Source organism: Entelurus aequoreus, linkage group LG08 (assembly GCF_033978785.1).
Source record: "Entelurus aequoreus isolate RoL-2023_Sb linkage group LG08, RoL_Eaeq_v1.1, whole genome shotgun sequence".
In the NCBI taxonomy this organism is placed as follows: Eukaryota; Metazoa; Chordata; class Actinopteri; order Syngnathiformes; family Syngnathidae; genus Entelurus; species Entelurus aequoreus.
The window spans coordinates 5,155,852-5,183,649 of record NC_084738.1 but is presented as its reverse complement, the minus strand read 5'-3'; the positions used below and the strand labels follow the sequence as shown (position 1 = coordinate 5,183,649).

The window sequence follows — 27,798 nt, the reverse complement described above, 5'->3', positions numbered from 1 at the left end:
TAATTATAATAATATTGTCATTTTTACAATATTATTATTACCATCAAAATAAAATGATTGTTTTTCATATGAATAACATAATATTGTCATTTTTATTGCAATATTATAGTCATTGCTGCTTTTTTTTTTTTACAGCATTATTATAATATTTATATAAAATACATAATATCCCACCATCTTTTACCACTTATCCCAGATGCACTCAGGCGGAAGGCAGGGTACACATAATATAATAATAATAATAATAATAATAAAAAGGCATTTATAATGATAATCTTTTATTATTATTGCTGTCATGCCTTAATAATATTATAATTAGGCCATTCAAATATTATATTACTATTACTACTACTACTAATAATAACAAAATATTAATAGCAATATTAAGGCATATCTAATGATAATCTTTTATTATTATTGTTATCATGCCTTAATATTAGAATGTATATTGTTATTATAATAAAATATTAATAATATTAAGGCATACATAATGATAATCTTTTATTATTGTTATCATGCCTTAATATTAGTATTAATATTTTGTAGTTATTATAATAACAAAATCTTAATAATAATATTAAGGCACATATAATATTTTATTATTATTGTTATAATGCCTTAATATTAGTATTAATATTTGGTTGTTATTATAGTAATAACAAAAAAATAATATTAAAGTATATATACAATGATAATATTTTATTATTGTTATCATGCCTTAATATTAGTATTCATATTTTGTTATAATAATAATAACAAAATATGAATAATAATAAGGCATATATAATGATAATATTTTATTATAGTTATCATGCCTTAATATTAGTCTTAATATTTTGTTATTTTTAATATTAGTAGAAGTAGTAATTTGTATTTTAATGGCCTAATTATAATAATATTAAGGCGTGATAATATTTTAACATGATTATCATTAGTACTTTATTAGGATTATGGCGTAATGATAATAATAATAATAAGCTACATTATTTAATGTCTTAAGTACATATAAAAAAGGCATAAAAAGGTAATGGATAAGAAAAATAAAGATTGAAATATTTCACTAGTACAGAAACATCAAAAATGATTTTGGTAATTTGAGCATAAACTTTCAACTTAAAGTTTAAATGAGATATTATTGTTATATTGTCGTCAATGACCAAAGAACATGGAGGTCAAAAGCGTGCTGGTGTGGAAGAAGCCTGTCCAATATTGCCTTTAAAACCCAGGAGACCTTAAAGCTACAAAGCGAAGAGGCGTGTCTGTCTGTGTGTGTGTGTGCGTGTGTGTTATTGTGTGTGTGTGTGTGTGTGTGTGTGTGTGTGTGTGTGTGTGCGTGCGTGCGTACCTGCGTCTGGTGTGCCAGCGCCATCTTCAGGGCTTGGTCCTTCCCGTAGCACAGGAAGCTGTGAGTGTAAAGGTTGTAGTCGTTCCCGTACAGGCGGAAGGTCACCGAATTGCCGGGTGACTCAGAGTCGTCAAACATTTTGGACACAAAGCTAATCTGGGTGGACGCCCCGCCGAGGTCCAGAGCCCCCGTGGTCTCCAGGCCCTGACACACACACACACACACACACACACACACACACACACACACACACACACACACACACACACACACACACACACACACACACACACACACACACACACACACACACACACACACACACACACTCTCTTGTATTTGTTACCTTCTTGGGACATGAGAAAAACGCCTACCTCTTAATGACCACCCTTTCTAGATATATAAAGATGTGTATTTACAACATTAATATATGCTACGCAAATATTTAAAAAAAAGGTAAGCTTTTAGTAAAAAAAATTGTTTTGAATTTTTTGTTTGTAATTGTTTTTTTAATCTTAATTATTTACTTCAAGTTATTACAGTATGTCTAAATGTACATATTTATTAAAAAAAAAAATTGGCCAAAGGGGGCGCATTTTAATTTCTTACACACACTTAATACATATGTTGGCCAGAGGGGGAGCACTTCAAATTTTTACACACTTATTTCATATGTTGACCAGAGGGGGAGCACTTCCAATTGTTACACACACTTGTTATTTCATATGTTGACCAGAGGGGGAGCACTTCCAATTTTTACACACACTTGTTATTTCATATGTTGACCAGAGGGGGAGCACTTCCAATTGTTACACACACTTGTTATTTCATATGTTGACCAGAGGGGGAGCACTTCCAATTGTTACACACACTTGTTATTTCATATGTTGACCAGAGGGGGCGCACTTCCAATTGTTACACACACTTGTTATTTCATATGTTGACCAGAGGGGGTGCACTTCCAATTGTTACACACACTTGTTATTTCATATGTTGACCAGAGGGGGCGCACTTCCAATTTTTACACACACTTGTTATTTCATATGTTGACTTTTGAAACCGACACACAGTCAATTTGAGAAATCCCTCCTTTTTGGGACCACACTAATTTTGATAGATTTCACCACCAGGGGTGCAAATGAGACATTCTCTATTAGATGCAATGGTTTTCCATATTGGGACCATGATTTCGGTCTTAACCGGTCCTCATGTGGAAGCTACTTTTCCTTGTTGATGTCTCAAGAAGGGTAGAAATACCAAAACACACACACACACACACACAAAGTGAGGACTACGTGCCACGAAGAATGATAAAAAAGGTGCGTGTTCACCTGCTTGAGGCGGTCGTCCAAGTAGTTGACCGTGACCCAACCGAAGGCGCCCTCCTCCTGGCCGCTGAGGATCCTGGCGCCCTGGTAGGAGAAGGGGAACTTCTGGAGGGTCTCGGAGACGGCCTTGAAGACCTCCTCGGATGCCGAGCTGTTGGCCTTCCTACACACACACACACACACACACACACACACACACACACACACACACACACACACACACACACACACACACACACACACACACACACACACACACACACACACACACACACACACACACACACACACACACACACACACACAATTAGCAGAATGACGTCTCGACAGGCGCTGGATCTACGAGTCCATAAATCCGCAGCCATTAGAAACATTGATGGTATTGACGATGCCTCACTCCAGTAATCTCATCCCGGCGGTGGCTCCGAGGTAAAGTGGCGTCTCCGCGTGTCTTTTCCCGGGAATGTTCTCCTCCACTTCCTGCATGCACGCTCGCAGGGACTCGCCGGCCTTCCAGGGAGTCCCGGAATAGCTGGAAATACCTGGACCTGTTGGTTCAAAAATGGGTTTTAGCCCTTAATTCGTTTTTTATTGGCCCCTGTGCAACATAAATGTCCTCCAATAAACACACAAGGTTGCTCTTTTCTTCTGTTTTAATCAAGTCTTTTACAGCCCTTTGAGACACTAGTGATTTAGGGCTATATAAATAAACATTGATTGATTGATTGAAAAGGTAAACATGCGAGGCTATAGGCTACTAACCTGCTCGGTGGCCTAGTGGTTAGGACTGTCCGCCCTGAGATCGGTAGGTCGTGAGTTCATACCAAAGACTATAAAAATGTGACCCATTACCTCCCTGCTTGGCACTCAGCATCAAGGGTTGGAATTGGGGGTTAAATCACCAAAAATGATTCCCGAGCGTGGCCACCGCTGCTGCTCACTGCTCCCCTCACCTCCCAGGGGGGTGATTAAGGGTGACGGGTCAAATGCAGAGAATAATTCCGCCACATCTATTGTGTGTGTGTGACAATCATTGGTACTTTAACTTTACTAGGGGCGAGAAGCTACACGACAGCTAAGCACACAATAGCACACAAGCTAGACCAGGGGCGTCGAACACGGTTACACTGAGGGCCACATCGCAGTTACGGCTGCCCTAAGAGGGCCGCATGTAATCGTATATAATTTATGAATATAAATGTATAAGAATTCACCTCATGATATTATAAAATTAATTACTGCACATTTGATTATTATATTTGTATTATATACACTAAAAAAAATATATATGTAAAAAAAAAAAAAAAAAAAGGCAACTTCACGGTAAAATTTAGGATGATTTTTTCAGCTTATTACTGTACATTTTTTTACTGTAAAATCCTGGCAACTGAGCTGCCAGGTTGTTGTTTTTTTACTGTAAAATCTATTGTCATTCCTACAGTGTACAATTTGATAAATAACTTGCATTGATATAACTCAAGCAGATATTTGTATTGTTTTCATTTTAAAACGTTTGAAATTAATGATAGTATTATATTTGTTGCATTATTAGATAATACATTTTAAAATGTATTCATGTCTGTCACAATGAAAAGATGACATTTAGTAAATGATAAAATGCTTTATTGACTAATATTATTTCAGGGCTTTCGCGGGCCGCATTAAATGATGACACCTGTGAGCTAGACATATCCTTCATTGGACAATATTGCAGGCTAAAATAGAACATTTGTCATTATACACAAGTATCAAATCATCAGAGGGGAAATATTGAATTTTTTAGGAATTTTCATAAAGAAAAACATTAGCAAAAAGTGGTAATATTCTAACTTTATTTGATTAAAAAAATAAACATTTTATTATTCTAACACTACCACATTATTAGTATTTTATTACTGGAAGTTGACGAGGAAAAGCAAGTATTTTATCAAGAAGAATATTGCTAAAAGTGGTAAGATTTTAACTTTATTTCATTAAAAAAAGCATTTTGCTATACAGTGCTAATGAATCCCTCAGTATTGGACTCTGATTAGGAAAACAATATTTCATCGAGAAAAAAATATACTTTTTATTTGCAAGATTAAGAATAAATTAGTGCAATTAGAATAATCTAATGTATTATTGGAAGCTGATGAAGAAAAGCAAGTATTTTATCAAAAACTATTATTTCCACAGGTGTTCAGAATTTAATTGCATTTAATAAAACTAAAAATACATTTTTTGTTAAACACTACCAAATTAAAAGTATCAAATAATTCCAATTGCATATTACTTACACATGCCAAGTCTCCAAAGGCAGAAACTATTTAGAAAGTATCCAGTAACAAACGTGTTCGCATCATTCAAAAAGCATATTGGGAAGTGCAGCATTCCCTTCACTTACTGCATCTCGGATTTGGGTGTATTTATTGAGTACATTTGAGAGTTGACTACCAATTGAAGTTTTGTGTTTTAAGAGCACAGGAAGTGTTTACAAATGTGTGTGAAAGCTGCGGATAGAGTTTGTAACGACTTTAAAATGCAAGCAATATGAATAAAAATCATCAAATAAAGAGCGTCCCAACTTTGCGAAAATTCATTTACCACGGTGTGTGTGTCCTGGAACGTAACCCCCGCGATAATCAAGGGAACAGTGTAACTAGTAACAAACGTGTCCGCACCAATCAACTTACTTGACAAATCACCAAATTCACCACTTCACTTCAAATTAACAGGCATGTGATTTGACCACAATGAAAAAGACTGAAAAAATTTCCGGGGGTCTGGGGGACGAAGGCCCCCAGCCAGGTCCAGGTGGGGGGATAAGGAGGGCAACGCCCCCCGAAGCTCCTGGTTTTTCACCAATTCAACATGCTAAAATGAACAAAGACAGCACCATTTGAAGAAAATATTTTAGTGTTTAAAGACATGAAAACATCATTAATAGAACATACATAACCCAATTATAATAATGACTGTATATGGTTCAGTCCCAACAGTATTTAGTCACTAATATTTACATCTTGTGTTCATTTCACATCCACAGGTGTCACATTGATCAGTGTTATTATCTACACTTTATTTACACTATTACCACATTACTTCAGTTCATGTAATGTAAACATTTCATTCTTTTCGCCAAAATAGGATATACATTTATGAAAATAATGAAACATGTTTAGTATTGTTTACTCATATTTGAAAGTAGGAAATAATAATAATGTGAGGACACTGACATATTGCATGAAACAAGTGTGAAAATATTTACCTTCAAGATTGTTACACCACTGACAATAGTTTCAAGAGACTACATAAGAACTTAATATTACAAAATAGTATTATATGCAAATGTATTTCAAATAAATTGTTAACTGGATTCAATAATGCGACTCTTTGAATTTCTGTCATTTCATAATATATTTTCACGTGGCTTTTTATTTTTAGAAAAACCCATTTATATTTCGCAAAGCAATAATTGGTTAATATTTAAAACAAACATGCGTATTTCGCAAGCAAATATTTTTTAGCTTACCTCATTATTAACAACCCTGTCTGCAACTGAAGTGGCTTGTGGGTGGATCTTTCCTCTCCATGTCACTTTCGGTTGACATCCAAAAGTAGCAGCTAGTGAAAAGTTGGTTTTCCTTGCTTCAAGTTGTTTCATATGTTTTTGGCGTTTCGCATGTACTTCCAAAGCCTTGAAACCTCGTGATCCATAGTCAATATTATCATGACACCACGTGCACAAAACCTTTCCGGACGATCGATTTTCCGAATAAAATCACCGAACAAAGTCGTAACTTCCTTCTTCCCAAAAGTATCAGTGATTTCCCTTTCCATCCAGTCCCATCGGAACTTATTTTTGACATGTTTATCAATTTCTTTTACTCGTAAAGCGTCCTTTCTCTCGAGAACCGACATCGTTTACATATGGAAAATGGCGGTATGATGACGTTATTAACGTCATCATTCATAACAGATGTCCTGATTGGTCACAAGGAACATATCGACCAATCAACTACGGCGTAATATAAACTACGTCTCGAATCTTGATTTAGGGTCGGAAAAAAAACCGGAAAACCGGGAGAAATTTTTTTTTTCCCCCCCGAGATTAAAAAAGACTGAATTCCGACTTTAGACGGAAAAATCCCATGCCTGAATTAAAGACAGCACAAATCCATTTCAGATGGTTAATAATAAATAGGTTCATGTTCATCACACACACCTTTGGTTCTCGGTTTGACTCATTTCACTTGATCAAACATTTTCGAACATTCCACACTGCAAATTAATAAAAGTATGTTGGGTTCCTGCTGATATCGTATCGAAGCAATATCGATATTGGTCAATGATTTACTGCTCCAATACTGGTATCATATTGGAAGTGAAAAAGTGAAAATAATCTCAATTATATTTTGTCACGCCCCACCTAGGGGACAGAAGTGGTTACACTCCCCCTTAATGAATTGATATATAGCAGATAATATTTATTTAGGTACATTTCCTATTTCCTAGTCAGCCTGTTGCTTAAACTGAGCACTGCTGCCACCTAGCTGGAGGCATGAGTATCGTTCAAGCACGGGCCCCCCCGACACCTCACCACTACGTAAAAGGAACTGCACTCTATTCATGCAATATTCTCATTATTATTATTATTTAGGACGTAGCGTTAGCATGTACCTTTGACGTTGCAGGCGTGCTTCTGCTCCGCTCGTCCCGTGTTGTTGTCCTTCTCTGCGGGCCACTGGTAGATAAACACGGTCGTGTGGGAGGAGCCGGCGTCCAGCACGATGCCGTACTGACGATAAAAGAGAAAAAATTAATATTTATTAGCATGACGTGTCATTCACTGGGCACGTACTACTATATTTATATAGTATACACAAGACCTTTGGAGCTGAAACTCGCATCCAAAAGTGGGGAAAAAAGGTCCAAACCCCTTAAAAAATATTGCACACGAGTAAAAAGTATAGTTACTTTGCATCAAAATCGACTTGAGTGAAGTAAAAAGAAACTAATTGAAAATTTATATCGTCAAAGTTCCGGTAAAAAAATGTAGCAGAGTACAATAATAACGAGTTAGTATTAAAATGTACTGTTACAGACTTACATTTTTTAAATGGCAAAAAAAGTTATCAATCGCAGGAACAGAAGTAAATGTAGTTTTGTTATGTTTGTTACCTCTAGTTGCTAGGCAGGATTTGCATATAAGGGATAATTATCACAATGAAAAAATAACAAGAAAAAAACCCCAATATGAGTACAGTAGAAAAAAAAAGTAGTAATAGAATAGAAAAAAGGCTGTGTTAAAAATGTAAAAACATTTTAGAAAGAACATTTTTATTTTCCGCCTCTGGTTGCTCGGCAATATTTGTACAAGGGATAATTATCACAAAACTTTTTTTTTTTAAGTCAAAGAAAAAAAATTGAAGTAGATCAGAAAAAAAGTAGTAACAGAGGAGAAATTAACTTTTTTTTTTTTATATATAAAGTAAAATGTTACTTTGTTGTTTTTTTTGTGTTTTTTTTTTAAATGTTACTTTGAACCTCTGGTTGTTAGGCAGGATTTGTACAGAGGCAGGGGATAAATATCCCAATTAAAAAATATCAGCAAAAAATAGAAGTAGAGTAGGAAAAAGGCTCGGTTTCAAATGACTTTTTTTAATAAAGAAAAATATTACTTTTCACTTTTGGTTGCTAGGCAGGATTTGCAAAAATTAAAATATATATATATATATATATATATATAATATATATATATATATATATATAAATTAGGAGTTGAAAAAAGTAGTAATAGATTAGAAAAAATATATTTCTTTAAACAAATAAAAATAAAAATGTTACTTTCCACCTTTTGTTGTTTGGCAGGATTTGTGCATAGGGTATACAAATCACAATAAAAAACAACAGCCAAAAAAATAAAAAATAAATAAAAAATTGGTAGTAAGAGTAAGTGGAAAAAAGCTCTGTTTAAAATGACAATTTTTCAAATCAAGAAATTATTACTTTTCACTTTTGGTTGCTAGGCAGGATTTGTAGAGGGGATAATTATCACAATGAAAAAAACAACAACAAAAAAACAATTGAAGTAGAGTAGAAAAAAAGTAGTAATAGAATAGAAAAAAGGCTATGTTAAAAATGTAAACAAAAATTACAAAAACAAATGTTACTTTCCACCACTGGTTGCTTGGCAGGATTTGTACAAAGGGGATAATTATCACAATAAATACATTAAAAAATAAAAATAAAAAATAGAAGTAGAACAGAAAAAAAGTAGTAACGGAGTAGAAAAACTGCTGTTTGAAATTAAAAATGTTTTATAAAGTAAAATCTTCCTTTCCACCTCTGGTTGCTAGGCAGGATTTGTACAGAGGCAGGGCATAAATATCACAATTAAAAATTAACAGCAAAAAAAATAGGAGTAGAAAAAAGGCTCTGTTTAAAATGACTATTTCGCTTAAATAAAGAAAAATATTACTTTTCACTTTTGGTTGCTAGGCAGGATTTGTAAGGGGTCACAATTAATAAAGAACAGCCATATATATATATATACACATGTAAAAAATAGTTTAAAAAGTAGTAATAGTAGAAAAAAAATTGTTATTTAAAAAAAATAAAATTAGAATGTTACTTTACACCTTCTGTTGCTCGGCAGGATTTGTACATAGGGTATACATACAACAATAAAAAACAACAGCCAAAAAATATAATAAAAATATAAGTAGAAAAAAAGTAGAATTAGAGTAGAAAAATGCTCTGTTTAAAATGACAATTTTTCTGTGTTAAATTTTTTTTTTTAAATGTGTTTAAACAAATGTTATTTTCCGTCTCTGGTTGCTCGGCAGGATTTGTTCAAAAGGGGACAATTATCAAAATAAATAATATTTAAAAATCACAGAAAATATAGAAGTAGAACAGAAAAAAAAGTAGTCACGGAAGAAAAACTGCTGTTTGAAATTTTAAAAAAAATGTATAAAGTAAAATGTTACTTTCCACCTCTGGTTGTTAGGCAGGTTTTGTACAGAGGCAGGGGACAAATATCACAATTTAAAAAAACAGCAAAAAATAGGACTAGAAAAAAGGCTCTTTAAAATGACTGTTTTTTTAATAAAGAAAATTATTACTTTTCATTTTTGGTTGCTAGGCAGGATTTGTACAGATACAGATAATTATCACAATACAAAACAACAGCAAAAAAAGTAGTAATAGAAAAAAGCAATAGAGTAGAAAAAAGTTATTTAAAATGACATTTTTTAAATAAAAACATTTTTACTTTTCACCTCTGTAAGGCATAATTTTCCAAATAACAATGTTAAGAATATTAAGGACTCAGTAAGACTGTTTACAAAAACAATAGAAGTAGAACAAGTACAGCCAGCCAGTTAACATCTAAATGTCCTACAAGTAACACACAAGGTTGGTCTTTTCTTCTATTTGAATCAAGTCATTTACAAAAGGTAAACATGCTAGGCTATAGGCTAGCTGGAGCTAGCAGCTACACAACAGCTAAGCACACAAACATAGCACACAAGCTAGACATACGTAATAAGTGTCCTTCATTGAACAAACGGGACATTTGTCAATATAAACAAGTATGACATGATTATAGTTGCATATTACTTATACATACAAAGTCTGCACGGCAGAAGAATACAAGAAAGTACCCAGTAACAAACGTGTCCGCATTATTCAACTTATTGCATCATAAGCGTGACTTAATGATTTTTTTTTATGGCCACAAGGTGTTGCTAAAAAACAATTACCTCTCCACTTCAATTTAAAGACAGCATAAGGTCTATTCCAGGTGGTTAATAATCAATAGGTTAGTGTTTTTCATATATACTATTGTTCTCTTTTTGACTAGTTTTACTTGATCAAACCTTTTCTAGCATTCCACACTACAAAAAATTAAAAAGTATGTATGATTCCTGCTGATGTATTGGATCAATATCGGTATCAGCCAATACTCAAAGGCTGCAATATTGCTGTGGTGTCTAAAGTGAAAAAGTTGTATCGGGACACCTCTAAGAGTGAAAAAACACTTAGTTTGAAATAAATATATTAAAAAAACAGAATATCATTTGAAAAAAGACTTAATTTTGTTACTTTCCCTCTGGTTGCTAGGCAGAATTTGTAAGCCATAATTATCAAATAAATTAAATATTACGTTTTTCATGCATATAATATATAAAACTATATAAATGCTATATTATATATACCTATATAAATATATACATTTTTGTATAAATAAAAATGTTAGGAATCTTAGAAATGTGACTGATTACTAAAATATATAAAGCCTATACTGGTGACTACAAAAGAAAAATTAACACTTTACATAAATAAAAATGTCAAGTTTGTTATTCTCCACCTCTGGTTGCTAGGTGGAATTTGGAAGCTATAATTTCACCCCAAATAGTTAACATTTTTAATACATAAAACATATATTAATATATATTATATACATCTATATAAATATATATGCTTTTGTATAAATAAAAATGTTAAGAATCTTAGAAATGTGGTAGGACTGATTACTAAAAAATGTATAGCCTACACTGGTGACTGCAAAAAATAAATTAACACTTTACATAAATAAAAATGTCAAGTTTGTTATTCTCCACCTCTGGTTGCTAGGTGGAATTTGGAAGCCATAATTATAAAATAAATATACTAAATTGTTATTACATATAACAAATATATATATATACATACATTAAATATTATATGAATCTTTATAAATATATACATTTTTATATTAATAAAAATGTTGATCAGAAATGTGGTAAAACTGATTAATAAAAAATATATATCTTAGTGGTTGGCTGCAATTAAAACAAAAAAAACAACATTTTACATAAATAAAAATGTCCAGTTTGTTATTCTCTACCTCTGGTTTGTTTGTGAGCTATAATCATCAAATACATAAAATATAACATTTTTAATACATATAAATATGTATAATGTATATATTCTACAAATATACAGACTTTTATAAAATAAAAATGTGAAGAATCTTAGAAATGTGGTAAAACTGATTAATAAAAAATATATATCTTAGTGGTTGGCTGCAAATAAAACAAAAAAAACAACATTTTACATAAATAAAAATGTCCAGTTTGTTATTCTCTACCTCTGGTTTGTTTGTGAGCTATAATCATCAAATACATAAAATATATACCATTTTTAATATATATAATGTATATATTATACAAATATACAGACTTTTATAAAATAAAAATGTGAAGAATCTTAGAAATGCGGCAGGACTGATTACTAAAAAAGATATAGCCTAGTGGTGACTGCAAAAAAAAACTAAAAAAACTTTTTACATAAATAAAAATGTCAAGTTTGTTATTCTCCACCTCGGGTTGCTAGGCAGAATTTGTCGCGCTAAATCATTTGTCTGCAATCCCCTGTTGAAAAAGGACAAGGAGAGTGTTTAATATGCTGCTCTGTCTGAACTATAAATGACATTTTAAAGTGTTTTCTATTACCAGACTGCTAGTAAGTTATTTTCTGTTGTATTTACCTTTATTTGATCTATTCTTATATGTTTATGCTGCCCTTTTTTGCTGCAGCTGTTATATAGACTGTAATCTTGCAAATGGTAATTGTGATTTGTTATATATGTATAATATGTATATATTAATAATATACATAATATATACAGTAATATACGTTATATTTTAAACTGTTATATATTATGGTGCCTTTTTGGCTTACTTTTTACCTTTTGTTTTTACCCGTGTGTGCATTATCTTTCTAAGTCCAAGTCTAAGTTTTAGTGCATGTTGGTTCTACCTTGTACTTCTGGAGGAGGGGCACGTTCTGGACCACCGTTACAGTCACCAGGGCGACCACGGCGATGACGCCAACGACGGCGATGACGACGGTCAGCGACATGGCCCAGGGGTTCTTGTCTTTCATCTCTGCCATGGGCAGGGGGGGGGCACCAGGCAGACAGGAAGGAAGGAGGCGGGTGGGGGGGTTGGGGGGGGGGCACAAAGGGGAAGGAAAAGGAAAGAGGAAGTAGTCAGAGAGGCTCGTTCCCAGATGTTCCCTAAGACAACACGTGTCTCACAAGAATGTGTGCAATGGCTCCTGATGGACTCCATTCTGGTCCACTTGGAGTCATCATTTTGTGCCAAGAAAGTAGAATAATGTTTACACAAATTGTGGTTTGTTTATAAAACACACAAAATGAGCTTTAGTAGCAATTTAGACTAAAACAAAATAAAGTTCTTGATTTGGGGATTTTTTGTTTTAACCCTTTAAGACACAAATATAGAAAAACCTAAAAAAAAAAAAAAAATTGACCTTTCAGATGTTGTTGTAGGAGGCATTTGATGCAGAAATTGTAGAGTTAAAAAAATAAAAATGTTTCTGTATGTTTTTAGAGAAATGTTGTAATAGGTGAGGGCGGACCTACGTCACTTCCGCCTACCAATCCCCTAGCAACCGGGAATTGGTTGAAAACAAACCAGCTCACAGCGAACACAGCATTGACAGAAAAAGCATTTAACGAGCGTTGTGGCTTGGAAGTCGGCGTTAAATCCTTCATTCACGCATTTTTACTTATTCGCATATCGTGTGAAAAAACGAAAATGTATTATTTGCGCCAGACTCGTCTCAGTGAACTTTAAAGCTTCTCAGGCTTAGCTTAGCTTGCTAGTTAGCTTAGCCTGCGCGCTACTAAGAAAGAGACGCGGAAGTTTATCAACAACAAGATCAAGTGTTAGTGTATAAAATATTGAGAGATTTGAGGGCTACATGTATTGTTTAAGTACAACAAAGAAGAGTTTAAACAGAGAAGGGGGAAGTGGCAAAATAACCTAATAAGGAAAGTAATACCAAGATTACGGGTAAATAATACTGGAATGTCCGGCAAAAAACCCCAAAAGAAAGCAGACTGACCCCTAGTAGCCTGGTCCTTGTAAGTTGTAGCCTTATGAAGGCGCAGTACAGCAGGCGAATAATGTACAAAATATATGTCTTTGTATTGAAAAGTCTTGCAGGCAGCATTTTGCGACTGTCTTGAAAAGTTGATTAAATGGCAACATGAAAATTATAGGGTTTATTGGTTTTTAAAAACCCAACTGTTAAGTGCAAATTTAAACGAAACCGGTTTTCGAAAATAGCTAGCTAGGCTATAGACTATATCAGGGGTCACCAACGCGGTGCCCGCGGGCACCAGGTCGCCCGTAAGGACCAGATGAGTAGCCCGCTGGCCTGTTCTAAAAATAGCTCAAATAGCAGCACTTACCAGTGAGCTGCCTCTATTTTTTACATTTTATTTATTTACCAGCAAGCTGGTCTCGCTTTGCCCGACATTTTTAATTCTAAGAGAGACAAAACTCAAATAGAATTTGAAAATCCAAGAAAATATTTTAAAGACTTGGTCTTCACTTGTTTAAATAAATTCATTACTTTTTTTACTTTGCTTCTTATAACTTTCAGAAAGACAATTTTAGAGAAAAAATACATATACCTTTTGACCTTTTAAATTCCTTCCTCTTCTTTCCTGACAATTTAAATCAATGCTCAAGTAAATTTATTTTTTTTATTGTAAAAAATAATAAATACATTTTAATTTAATTCTTCATTTTAGCTTCTGTTTTTTCGGCGAAGAATATTTGTGAAATATATCTTCAAACTTATTATGATTAGAATTCAAAAAATATATTCTGGCAAATCTAGAAAATCTGTACAATCAAATTTAAATCTTATTTCAAAGGCTTTTGAATTTCTTTTAAAATTTTTGTTCTGGAAAATCTAGAAGAAATAATGATTTGTCTCTGTTAGAAATATAGCTTGGTCCAATTTGTTATATATACTAACAAAGTGTAGATTGGATATTAACCTATTTAAAACATGTCATCAAAATTCTAAAATTAATCTTAACCAGGAAAAATTACTAATGATGTTCCATAAATTCTTTTTTTAATTTTTTCAAAAAGATTCGAATTAGCTAGTTTTTCTCTTCTTTTTTTCGGTTGAATTTTGAATTTTAAAGAGTCGAAATTGAAGATAAACTATGTTTCAAAATTTAATTGTCATTTTTTTTCGTGTTTTCTCCTCTTTTAAACCGTTCAATTAAGTGTAAATATCATTAATTATTAATAACATAGAGTTAGAGGTACATTGAGCAAATTGGCTATTTCTGGCAATTTATTGAAGTGTGTATCAAACTGGTAGCCCTTCGCATTAATCACTACCCAAGAAGTAGCTCTTGCTTTCAAAAAGGTTGGTGACCCCTGATCTATATAGTATATACTGCATGTTATTTTTGTACAACAACAACTTCAGCTGTCGAACGTTATAAGGTACAAACTCAACAAGTACAACGTTAGCACGGACGGTATAGCCAAGCTGTGGTTAAGAAGGTGGATTTTTGTTCCTTATATTTACCAGAAACGAAGTGATCCGAACACACGACCCGGGACTTTGGGGGACTCCAGTGAGAACCGTCCTCGTTTTCCCGGTGTAAAGCTGCGAGCCATTTGTCTCGTCTCTGTGGGCTTTTATCACGCTTTGGCACAACAAAATACAACCTTTGTTTTCCCTGTTTCCAGTTGTGGTTAGCACAACCAAAAACAACACAGTTTTTCGGCATTTTGGAGGCAGAATGACGGGTTTAATCAGCGTAGGTCGACAGGTTAAAGAGTAATGGCAACGGTTTGTTTTCAACGCCAGTCTGGTTGCTATGGCTCGAAGAACCCGTATGTAGCTCAGTTGCCCGGATGTCGGCCCTCACCTATATTGCAACATTGGGCTTTGATGGGAGCAGAATTTCTGTATTTGTACTCACGTTGTCTGAACAACTAAGGGTTCATTTGCAGGGTTGATTGCTTACTTATCCCCATAACGGTATATACCATTAATAATAATCACACATTAGTTATATTTTTATGAAGTCATGTATTACAAATATAAAAAATATGAAAAAAGATAAAACTCTTAAAAAACACTTTTCCCCCCTCTTTTTTTCTTCTTATGACATTGGTCATGAACTTTAAAGTCCTACTGAAAGCCACTACTAGCGACCACGCAGTCTGATAGTTTATATATCAATGATGAAATCTTAACATTGCAACACATGCCAATACGGCCGGGTTAACTTATAAAGTGACATTTTAAATTTCCCGCCACACTTCCGGTTGAAAAACTCCTTTGGATATGATTTATGCGCGTGACGTCACAAAATCCACGGAAGTGGTTGGACCCCATCGGACCCGATAGAAAAACCTCTTGTTTTCTTCGACAAAATTCCACAGTATTCTGGACATCTGTGTTGGTGAATCTTTTGCAATTTGTTTAATGAACAATGGAGGCTGCAAAGAAGAACGTTGTAGGTGGGATCGATCGGTGTATTAGCGGCTAAGTACAATACTTACAGCAACACAACAAGGACTACTTACTTAGCAGACGCCTAGCTGATGCTTGCTGCCAAACCCACGGATGAAGTCCTTCGTCGCGCCGTCGATCGCTGGAACGCAGGTGAGCACGGCTGTTGATGGGAAGATGAGGGCTGGCTGGCGTAGGTGGAGCGCTAATGTTTTATCATAGTTCTGTGAGGTCCGGTTGCTAAGTTGCTAAATTAGCCTTAGCGTCGTTAGCAACAGCATTGTTAAGCCTTACCAGGCTGAGAATTTTTAACCGTGTAGTTACATGTACATGGTTTAATAGTATTGTTGATCTTCTGTCTATCCTTCCAGTCAGGGGTTTATTTATTTTGTTTCTATCTTCATTTAAAAACGATGCTATCACGTTAGCTCAGTAGCTAAGTGTGTCACCGATGTATTGTCGTGGAGATAAAAGTCACTTTAAATGTCCATTTCGCGTGCTCGACTCTCATATAGTATCCGAGGCGGTTTAAAATACAAATCCGTGATCCACAATAGAAAAAGGAGAGAGTGTGGAATCCAATGAGCCAGCTTGTACCTAAGTTACGGTCAGAGCGAAAAAAGATACGTCCATCACTGCCTCTCGAGTCCTTCACTGTAACGTTCCTCATCTACGAATCTTTCATCCTCGCTCAAATTAATGGGGTAATCGTCGCTTTGTCTCTCCGAATCTCTCTCGCTCCATTGTAAACAAAGGAAAATTGTGAGGAATACTAGCTCCTGTGACGTCACGCTACTTCCGGTACAGGCGAGGCTTTTTTTTATCAGCGAGCAAAAGTTGCGAACTTAATCGTCGATTTTCTCCTATTATATAAATGATATCTTATAAGTGGCATCGCAGTCTTAAATCTGAGCTGGTGTTCTGGGAAGACACGTACCCTCCTGGAATTCAAGGAATCAGGAAATGTTATCTTTTATGAAGGAATCTTTTCACGCGAGTACAATCTTTAGGCACGTAAACACTGGGACACAGCTGCGGTAAAGGTAAAAAACAAAACAAAACAAAAAAAACCGGGGCAAATATCGACACAGTCCTGTAACATTTCAAATCAAAGTATCACTGATACTGACCCTGTATTTATATGGTATCAGATGGATACCAAAACACCCCGTATCGTCCACTCCTAGTATAACTAACTAGTCTGTTTAGAAGGATTTTATTCCAATAGGGACAGAAATTCCTGAAATACCAAATAACAGCAGCCATAGTCATTTAATTATTAATAAGTCATTTATTAAGTGGCCCAGTACATAGTTCTTAATCTTTCTAGCTAATCAATAAGCAATAAAGCTATATAAGTGTTATCGGCAAGTATTTTTTCATATGGCTACAATGTTGCTAATTGAGTATTTTTGGGTTGCAAAGTGAAATAAAAAGTAATTTCTTTCTTTTTCAGTGTTTTCACTCCGGCACTTAAACAATCTGGACACCTCGTGCCGGATTTCCTTTCTTTGCGTGTGTACTTAGGGCTTTCCCTCTGTTTACTAATTGGAAACACACACACACTCACGCACACACACACACTCTCCAAATATGTAACAGGTTAAAAGGTATTCATGTTGCAATAGTGGGACTACATATTCAAGTCAAGTGGAGAAGAAGGAGACATGAAGAGCGCAACACTTACCCATGAAGGGGGCGGGGCCAAGGAAGGAGGACAGAAGGAGGGAGGAAAGATAGGATGCAGGACGCACAGAAGCTCCTTCCAGGATGAGAAGCGAGTGTTTTATGTGTGGAACTTTGCCATGACCGACCTCCCAACCTTTCTACCCCGACACTCCCACACAGGGCCGGCCAGCCAGGCCGGTCACCATGGCGACGCCTCGCTGTGTGCCAGCCAATGAGAGCGCCCGTGTGTTCTCTCGCAGGAAGTGGGGACTCCCTTGTTTGGCTCTTTGTCTGTCACTGCAGAACTCTGTGATGTCATCCCTGAGGCAGATCGGAATCCCCTCTCTTCCTTCCGTGTGTGTGTGTGTGTGTGTGTGTGTGTGTGTGTAAACATGACTTGCCTGCTAGTTCGTAGAGCCATTAAAAAAAAAAGCACATTCTTGTTTTCCAACTTTCAGAGGGAACTAAATGTTCAAAATATACTTTTCATCCATATTGCATTACTGTGTATTATAATATATTCAGTTTTTTCAATTATTATACTGCAGTGTAATGTAACAATAATAAGGTCAGTAAGTATTTTAGGGGGTTAAGTTTGATCATCATTACTTTTTCGGAATTTTATCAAGAGAAACATTAGCAAAAAGTGGTAATATTATAACTTAATTTCATCAAAAAAATACACATGTTATTGTTCTACACCACCAAAATTAATATTTTTTTATTGGAAATAAATGAGAAATAATATCAAGAAAAATTAGGTAAAATGTTTACTTTATTGTATCAAAAAATAAGAATTTTGTGACAACACTACTAATGCATTCTTTATTATCAGATTTTGATGAAGAAAAAAAATATTGCAAACAGTGATGATTACACTTTTTTATTTGAAAAAAACAACATTATTTTAATTCTACTACTTTATTATTGAAAACTGACAGAAAAGCAAGTATTTATTTAATAATTGTTCCTAAAAGTGATGCATTTGTAATTTTATTTAATTAAAAAATTATCTTTCATGACCAAATGAATAATATTTCAATAATGGAAGCTAACGAGGAGGAAAAAAAAAAATTCTATCATGAAAAAATGTTGCTGAAAGTGACAATAACAATATTTCAATAATTCAAAAATAGCATTATATTATTCTAACACTACTGATGTATTCCTTATTATTGGATTCTGAAGAGGAAAAAAATGTATTTTTTCTAATAAAAAATACTGCAAAAAGTGGTGAATTAATACTTTTCTTTATTTGAAAAATAAATTGTAATTCTACTAATTTTTACTTCATTTATTATTAGGCACATACAAGGAAAAGCAAATATTTTATCAAATACAAATATTGCAAAAAGTGATGTTTCTAACTTTTTTATTATTCCAATTTAAGTGATTTATATTTAAATCTATTATTGGAAAATGACAAGGGAAAAGCAAGTATTTTATCAAGAAAAAAATATAGATTTTTATTTGAGAAAATAAGTTATTATTGTAATTTTATTAATTTATTGTCAATTTATTATTTGAATTTCATGAGTAAACACACATATTATTTAAGAAAAAATAAGAAATGTTTTTATTTAATAATTAATCCTAATAGTGATACATTTATAATTTTATTTAATTAAAAAATTACCTTTCATGACCAAATTAATAATATTTCATTAATGGAAGCTAACGAGGAGAAAAAAAAAATCATTCTATCATGAAAAAATGTTGCTGAAAGTGTTAGGATGTAAACGTTATTTTAACGTTATTAAAAAAATAAATTAAAAAAAGCATTCTATTATTCTAACACTACTATTGTATTCCTTATTATTGGATTCTGCAAAGAGGAAAAAAAGTATTTTATCTATAAAAAGTGGTGAATTAATACTTTGCTTTATTTGCAAAATAAATTGTAATTCTACTAATCTATACTTGATTTATTATTAGAAACATATGCTGTAAAGCAATTTTTTAATCAATCAAAAATATTGCAAAAAGTGTTAAAATTATACCTTTTTTATTATTCTAATTTAAGTGATGTACTTTTTAATCTATTATTGGAAAATGACGAGGAAAAGCAAGTATTTTATCAAAAAAAAAAACATTTTTATTTGAGAAAAATAAGTTATTATTGTAAATTTACTAATTTATTGTTAATTTATTCTTTGAATTTCATGAGTAAACAAATGTATTATTTAAGAAAAAGGAGGAAAATAAGACTTTCATTTATTTTTTGGTGAGGGAATTAAATTTGAACCCGCCTTCTGCCCGAATGCAGCTGAGATAGGCTTCAGCACCCCCTGCGACCACCAAAGGGACAAACGGTAGAAAATGGATGGATGGATAAGAATATCGGAACATTTATTTTTCATCTACATAAGAGGCATTTTATGAGGGACTTTAATTATGTAAGATTAAGACTATATGCTGGTGAGTTTGATATTTTCATTGTGGATAATATTCTTTATATTACCACATATTATAATGTATTACATACGTACTTGTTGCTAGGCAGAATCCATCATTTTGTTTGAGTAACTTGCCTCACAAGGCAGAAAAAGGAGAGGCGACAGAATTACGTTCACACCTTCAGGAAGTGACTACATTATGAAATATTGTTCATGTATGAAGAGTAGCATACAAAGTGAAACTAAAATTACATGACTTTCAATTTTAAAGGACGTTTAAGTCACCTGGGGTAAAAGGTTTTGCATGCCAGCGCAAGCTAATCACTCGCTAACTTTGTGGTGTGACGCACTCATTTGAAGGCCATAAAACATCTGCATAAACCAAATTCTCTGAAATGTGTTTGCGTGGCCCCGCCCTGCAGTAAAAGTGAAACCACGTGTGTGCCATGTGTGTTTGCGTCTCACTGCAGGCTCCACGTGACCAGAGTTCCTTTCAAACGCACATAAAAACACGCCACATAACATCAGAACGCACCACAACTTCTGAACTCAACCAAAAACAATTCATTCAAAAGTTTCGCTTTCGATGTCACCTGAATGGAGGGAGGGAGATTTAGCGGCAAGCGGCTGCAGCACACGTGTGCTCGCACATTTGGATGACGCAAACGCTCGGGACTTTTAGGATGACCTCACTGATTAAAGACAGAGTGAAAGAAAACGTGTACTTCTATCTTTATTTCAGACATGCAACTCACTTTACGGCCACTAGAGGGCCACATACATGAGACATGGTGCAGTCGTTAAAGTGGAAGCTCGATTTACGTTCTTTTTGGTCTGCGAACATTTAGATGGAAATATGCCTCCGTGTACGATCGCTACGTTTACCGTATTTTCCGGACCGTAGGGCGCACTGCCGATGAGCGGGGTTAGTCAGGTTTATTTTCATACAAAAGGCGTATCGGATTATAGGGCGCAATAAAGGGGTCATGTTATGATTTTTTTTCTAAATATAAAACACGTTCTTGTGGTCTACAACATGTAATGGTGGTTCTTTGGTCAAAATGTTGCATAGATGATGTTTTACAGATCATCTTCAAGACGCTTTCTGACAGTCGCTTCAGGATTGCGCCGTTTTGTGGGCGGTCTTATTTACGTGGCTCACCTTCGACAGCGTCTTTTCTCCGTCATCTTTGTTGTAGCGTGCAAGGACGGGAGTGGAAGAAGTGTCAAAAGATGGAGCTAACTGTTTTAATGACATTCAGACTTTACTTCAATCAATAACGGAGCAGCATCTCCTCATCCGTGGCTCACTAGTGCAACAACAAATGTTAGGGGTGTGGGAAAAAATCGATTCGAATTCGAATCACGATTCTCACGTTGTGCGATTCAGAATCGATTCTCTTTTTTTTTTTTTTAAACGATTTTTTTTTAAATGTATTTATTTATTTCTTAAATTAATCAATCCAACAAAACAATACACAGCAATACCATAACAATGCAATCCAATTCCAAAACCAAACCCGACCCAGCAACACTCAGAACTGCAATAAACAGAGCAATTGAGAGGAGACACAAACACCACACAGAACAAACCAAAAGTAGTGAAACAAAAATGAATATTATCAACAACAGTATCAATATTAGTTACCATTTCAACATAGCAGTGATTAAAAATCCCTCATTGACATTATCATTAGACATTTATTAAAAAAAAAAGAAAAAAGAAAAATAGTGTGACAGTGGCTTACACTTGCATCGCATCTCATAAGCTTGACAACACACTGTGTCCAATATTTTCACAAAGATAAAATAAGTCATATTTTTGGTTCATTTAATAGTTCAAACTAATTTACATTATTGCAATCAGTTGATAAAACATTGTCCTTTACAATTATAAAAGCTTTTTACAAAAATCTACTACTCTGCTTGCATGTCAGCAGACTGGGGTAGATCCTGCTGAAATCTATGTATTCCATGAATAGACAATCCTTTAGAATCGGGAAAAACATCGTTTTTGAATCGAGAATCGTGTTGAATTGAAAAAAAAAAGAAAAAAGATTTTGAATCGAATCGTGACCCCAAGAATCGATATTGAATCGAATCGTGGGACACCCAAAGATTCACAGCCCTAACAAATGTGTCCCGTGAAAAACCGTCCGACCGGAACTCTCTAATAACTAAAGTTCCTTGGGTGAATAATTAAACTCACTACACCGGTATGTTTTAGTACTTTCATAGCGAGTTTACTGACAGATATAAGTAAGAACTTTACACTACTTTATGTTAGAAATGGCAACAACGGAAGATGAATGTCGACTACGGTGTCGGCACGGACTACAAAGGCGTTGGCGCGCAAATTTTCAGGATTTATGAATAGAATAGAATAGAATAGAAAGTACTTTATTGATCTCTGGGGGAAATTCAGCACCACAGTTCGCTCACAATAGACAATAAACACTTAGGTATTTTTACATGTGAATAATATAAATACAGTCTATTATACAGCATTATTCACATGTGAATAATATAAATACAGACTATTATACAGCATTATTTACATGTGAATAATATAAATACAGTCTATTATACAGCATTATTCACATGTGAATAATATATATACAGACTATTATACAGCATTATTCACATGTGAATAATATAAATACAGTCTATGATACAGCATTATTCACATGTGAATAATATAAATACAGTCTATTATACAGCATTATTCACATGTGAATAACATAAATACAGTCTATTATTCAGCATTATTCGCATGTGAATAATATAAATAGTCTACTATACAGCATTATTCACATGTGAATAATATAAATACAGTCTATTATACAGCATTATTCACATGTGAATAATATAAATAGTCTATTATACAGCATTATTCACATGTGAATAACATAAATACAGTCTATTATACAGCATTATTCACATGTGAATAACATAAATACAGTCTATTATACAGCATTATTCACATGTGAATAATATAAATACAGTCTATTATACAGCATTATTCACATGTGAATAATATAAATACAGTCTATTATACAGCATTATTTACATGTGAATAATATAAATACAGTCTATGATACAGCATTATTCACATGTGAATAATATAAATACAATCTATTATACAGCATTATTCACATGTGAATAACATAAATACAGTCTATTATTCAGCATTATTCGCATGTGAATAATATAAATAGTCTACTATACAGCATTATTCACATGTGAATAATATAAATACAGTCTATTATACAGCATTATTCACATGTGAATAACATAAATACAGTCTATTATACAGCATTATTCACATGTGAATAATATAAATAGTCTATTATACAGCATTATTCACATGTGAATAACATAAATACAGTCTATTATACATCATTATTCACATGTGAATAATATAAATACAGTCTATTATACAGCATTATTCACATGTGAATAATATAAATACAGTCTATTATACAGCATTATTCACATGTGAATAATATAAATACAGTCTATTATACAGCACTATTCACATGTGAATAATATAAATACAGTCTATTATACAGCATTATTCACATGTGAATAATATAAATACAGTCTATTATACAGCATTATTCACATGTGAATAACATAAATACAGTCTATTATACAGCATTATTCACATGTGAATAATATAAATACAGTCTATTATACAGCATTATTCACATGTGAATAACATAAATACAGTCTATTATACAGCATTATTCACATGTGAATAATATAAATACAGTCTATTATACAGCATTATTCACATGTGAATAATATAAATACAGTCTATTATACAGCATTATTCACATTTGAATAATATAAATACAGTCTATTATACAGCATTATTCACATGTGAATAATATAAATACAATCTATTATACAGCATTATTCACATGTGAATAATATAAATACAGTCTATTATACAGCATTATTCACATGTGAATAATATACATAGTCTATTATACATTTAAGTACAGTCAAACATTATGCAGATCCCAAATACAGATCAGCAGGTACCAGAAGATAAGAAAAGTTGCTTTTGCATAATATTGCGAAACAAAACGCCAGATATTATGTCTTACCTTATACACACACCATAATAATACTTGTATGTTTAATGCGCCGACAATCCATCAAGCGGTGCGGCTTCAAAGCTTACCAAAGTCGTACTAAAACATTTTGAGATTTTTGAGCGCTGTGTGTCATGTTCTATATTTTCAATGGAAATTATACAATTTTGGTGTTGTTTACTCGAGTCATATTGCAGTCTACACGTATCTCTTGTGTGACTGCCATCTACTGGTCACACTTATCATTTCACCATGTACCAAGTGAAATAGCTTCGAGGTCGGTAAGCACAACCAAAATGATTCCGTACCTTAGGTGCACCGGGTTATAAGGCGCACTGTCGAGTTTTGAGAAAATGAAAGGATTTTAAGTGCGCCTTAAAGTTTATTTGATGTTTTTTTTAAACATTAACTGCATTTAAAATCAATTTCTTTAATAAGTGAATATAAATATGAATAATGAAACACTTTAAATGTGCATTCCATCTAATCTCCAGCAGAGGGCGACGTGAAATGTTGCAAATTGAAAGTATCAAGTAAAATTAAAGCTGCAAGCAGCATTGAACGGGCCCTTTGGGTTTAGGGGGTCACGTCCTTCTCAATGCCCCGACCCACCCTCAAAAAAATTCAGGAAGATCAGAGCATGTGTTAAGTTATGACCGTTAGAATTTTCCACCACTAGGGGGGAAACATTGGCGTCGACACCAAGGTCAAGTCATGGTCATTTCCCGAACTCAAAGCTTCATATCAGTTTGGAAGGAGAGCTGATCATTTAAAATCAAGTAACTAAAGTTTGATGCTTGATGGCGAGGAGCAGTTTTCGGCGCCAGGCTCCGCCCAACCACGAATGGGTACTAATAGTTTAAATTTTCCTGAGAGAACTCTCCTGAAGGAATCAATAAAGTACTATATATCTAATAGCTACTGACACATCCAGCTTTTCAAGGTATCATCATTTTCATTTGAAGCAATTATTATCAAGATCTGCATTTGTGGAGCCAAGTTGAAAATGTTCAAAGTTTAGTGGCGAGCCATCAAATTCAAGTTTGGCACAATGCTACGCCCACATCCTGTGGCAGGCCTGGGCAATTATTTTGACTCGGGGGAGCCAAATTTAGAGAAAACAAATGTGTCTGGGGGCTGGTATATCTATTTTTAGGAACACTAATACAAAACCTCACAATAATGTCTGATTGAATGTTAAAAACGTTATGAAAGACCGTCTTGAAAAAAATGGAATTTTAAATTTTTTTAACTGAATGAGACACCCAGAATGTACATGAAAATAAAGAATGTGGGGTTTACAATATTAACTATGAAGGATAAAACACTGAATATTGACAACATATGAACGTCACACCCCCTCTCGATGGACATATTTTACAATCAAGCAAAACGCAACAAAAATGTAACAGCGACATATGAACGCAAAGGGTAAAATAAAAATAAACAATGTGATATATGTGATATAGCACCAAGCTTTAGAACTTTGTTGTAAAAATCTTCTTCCGTGTCTGTCCCTGACACCCGCATTTCAGGCTGGCCGCTCAGGAAACACTCTGTGGAAACACTCCCCACCCACACTGCTTGGTACCTCGTCCTGAGCTGCTGTGACTTAGATTACCATAGTAACTAATTAGATGACCATAGTAACTAATTAGATGACCATAGTAACTAAATAGATTACCATCATACTTGCCAACCTTGAGACCTCCGATACCGTGAGGTGGGGGCGTGTGGTCGGGGTGGGGCGGGGGCGTGGTTAAGGGTGTGGTTAATAGGGGAGTATATTTACAGCTAGAATTCACCAACTCAAGTATTTCACATATATATATATATATATATATATATATATATATATATATATATATATATATATATATATATATATATATATATATATATATATATATATATATATATATATATATATATATATATATATATATATATATATATATATACAGTCAAGAAAATAAGTATTTGAACACCCTGCTATTTTGCAAGTTCTCCCACTTAGAAATCATGGAAGGGTCTGAAATTTTCATGGTAGGTGCATGTCCACTGTATGAGAGATAACCTAAAAAGAAAAATCCAGAAATCACAATATATGATTTTTTAACAATTTATTTGTGTGATAAAGCTGAAAATAAGTATTTGAACACCAACATTAATGTTTGGTAGAGTAGCCTTTGTTTGCAATTACAGAGGTCAAACGTTTCCTGTAGTTCTTCACCAGGTTAGCACAGACTGCAGGAGGGATTTTGGCCCACTCCTCCACACAGATCTTCTCTAGATCAGTCAGGTTTCTGGGCTGTCGCTGAGTAACACAGACTTTCAGCTCCCTCCAAAGATTTTCAATTGGATTAAGGTCTGGAGACTGGCTAGGCCACTCCAGAACCTTGATATGGTTCTTACGAAGCCACTTCTTGGTTTTCCTGGCTGTGTGTTTTGGGTCATTGTCATGTTGGACGATCCAGCCACGACTCATCTTCAATGATCTGACTGAGGGAAGGAGGTTTTTGGCCAAAATCTCACAACACATGGCTGCAGTCATCCTCTCCTTAATACAGTACAGTCGTCCTGTCCCATGAGCAGAAAAACACCCCCAAAGCATGATGCTACCACCCCCATGCTTCACAGTAGGGATGGTGTTCTTGGGATGGTACGCATCGTTCTTCTTCGTCCAAACACGCATAGTGGAATTATGACCAAAAAGATCAATTTTGGTCTCATCTGTCCACAAAACTTTCTCCCATGACTCCTCTGGATCATCCAAATGGTAATTGGCAAACTTAAGACGGGTCTTAACATGTGCTGGTTTAAGCAGGGGAACCTTCCGTGCCATGCATGATTTCAAACCATGACGTCTTAGTGTATTACCAACAGTGACCATGGAAACAGTGGTCCCAGCTCTTTTCAGGTCATTGACCAAGTCCTGCCGTGTAGTCCTGGGCTGATTCCTCACCTTTCTTAGCATCATTGAGACCCCACCAGGTGATATCTTGCATGGGGCTCCACTCCGATTGAGATTGACCGTCATGTTTAGCTTCTTCCATTTTCTAATGATTGCTCCAACAGTTGACCTTTTTTCACCAAACTGCTTGGCAATTTCTCTGTAGCCCTTTCCATTCTTGTGGAGTTGTACCATTTTGTCTCTGGTGTCTTTGGACAGCTCTTTGCTCTTAGCCATGCTGAATGTTTGGCTCTTACTCATTGTATGGTGTGGACAGGTGTCTTTACGCAGCTAACGACCTCACACAGGTGCATCTGAGTCAGGATAATACAGTGGAGTGGAGGAGGACTTTTAAAGGCGGACTAACGGGTCTTTGAGGGTCAGAATTCTAGCTGATAGACCGGTGTTCAAATACTTATTTTCAGCTGTATCACACGAATAAATTGTTAAAAAATCATATATTGTGATTTCTGGATTTTTTTTTAAGGTTATCTCTCATACAGTTGACATGCACCTACCGTGAAAATTTCAGACCCCTCCATGATTTCTAAGTGGGAGAACTTGCAAAATAGCAGGGTGTTCAAATACTTATTTTCTTGACTGTATATGTCTTAATTAGATTATCCAAAAAATAGTGCTCGATACCGTGGTAGAGTGTAATATGTATGTGTGGGGA

At 34.3% G+C, this 27,798-nt stretch overlaps 1 protein-coding gene across 6 annotated transcripts in view; it reads right to left on the bottom strand.

The window, feature by feature from the left end:
* The window catches only part of entpd1 (ectonucleoside triphosphate diphosphohydrolase 1), a 75,506-nt gene that overhangs the window by 10,129 nt on the left and 37,579 nt on the right, over positions 1-27,798 (bottom strand). For 5 of the 6 annotated variants that reach the window (XM_062055362.1, XM_062055361.1, XM_062055366.1 and 2 more), the window contains 5 exons: positions 12,460-12,587; positions 7,333-7,450; positions 3,071-3,221; positions 2,677-2,836; positions 1,346-1,549 (listed from right to left, as the gene is read on the bottom strand). In XM_062055362.1, coding sequence (XP_061911346.1) covers positions 1,346-1,549; positions 2,677-2,836; positions 3,071-3,221; positions 7,333-7,450; positions 12,460-12,587 — 761 coding nt within the window. Of the gene's footprint in view, positions 1-1,345; positions 1,550-2,676; positions 2,837-3,070; positions 3,222-7,332; positions 7,451-12,459; positions 12,588-17,689; positions 17,952-27,798 lie in introns of those variants that run through there. The other variant, XM_062055364.1, reaches the window with a different exon arrangement.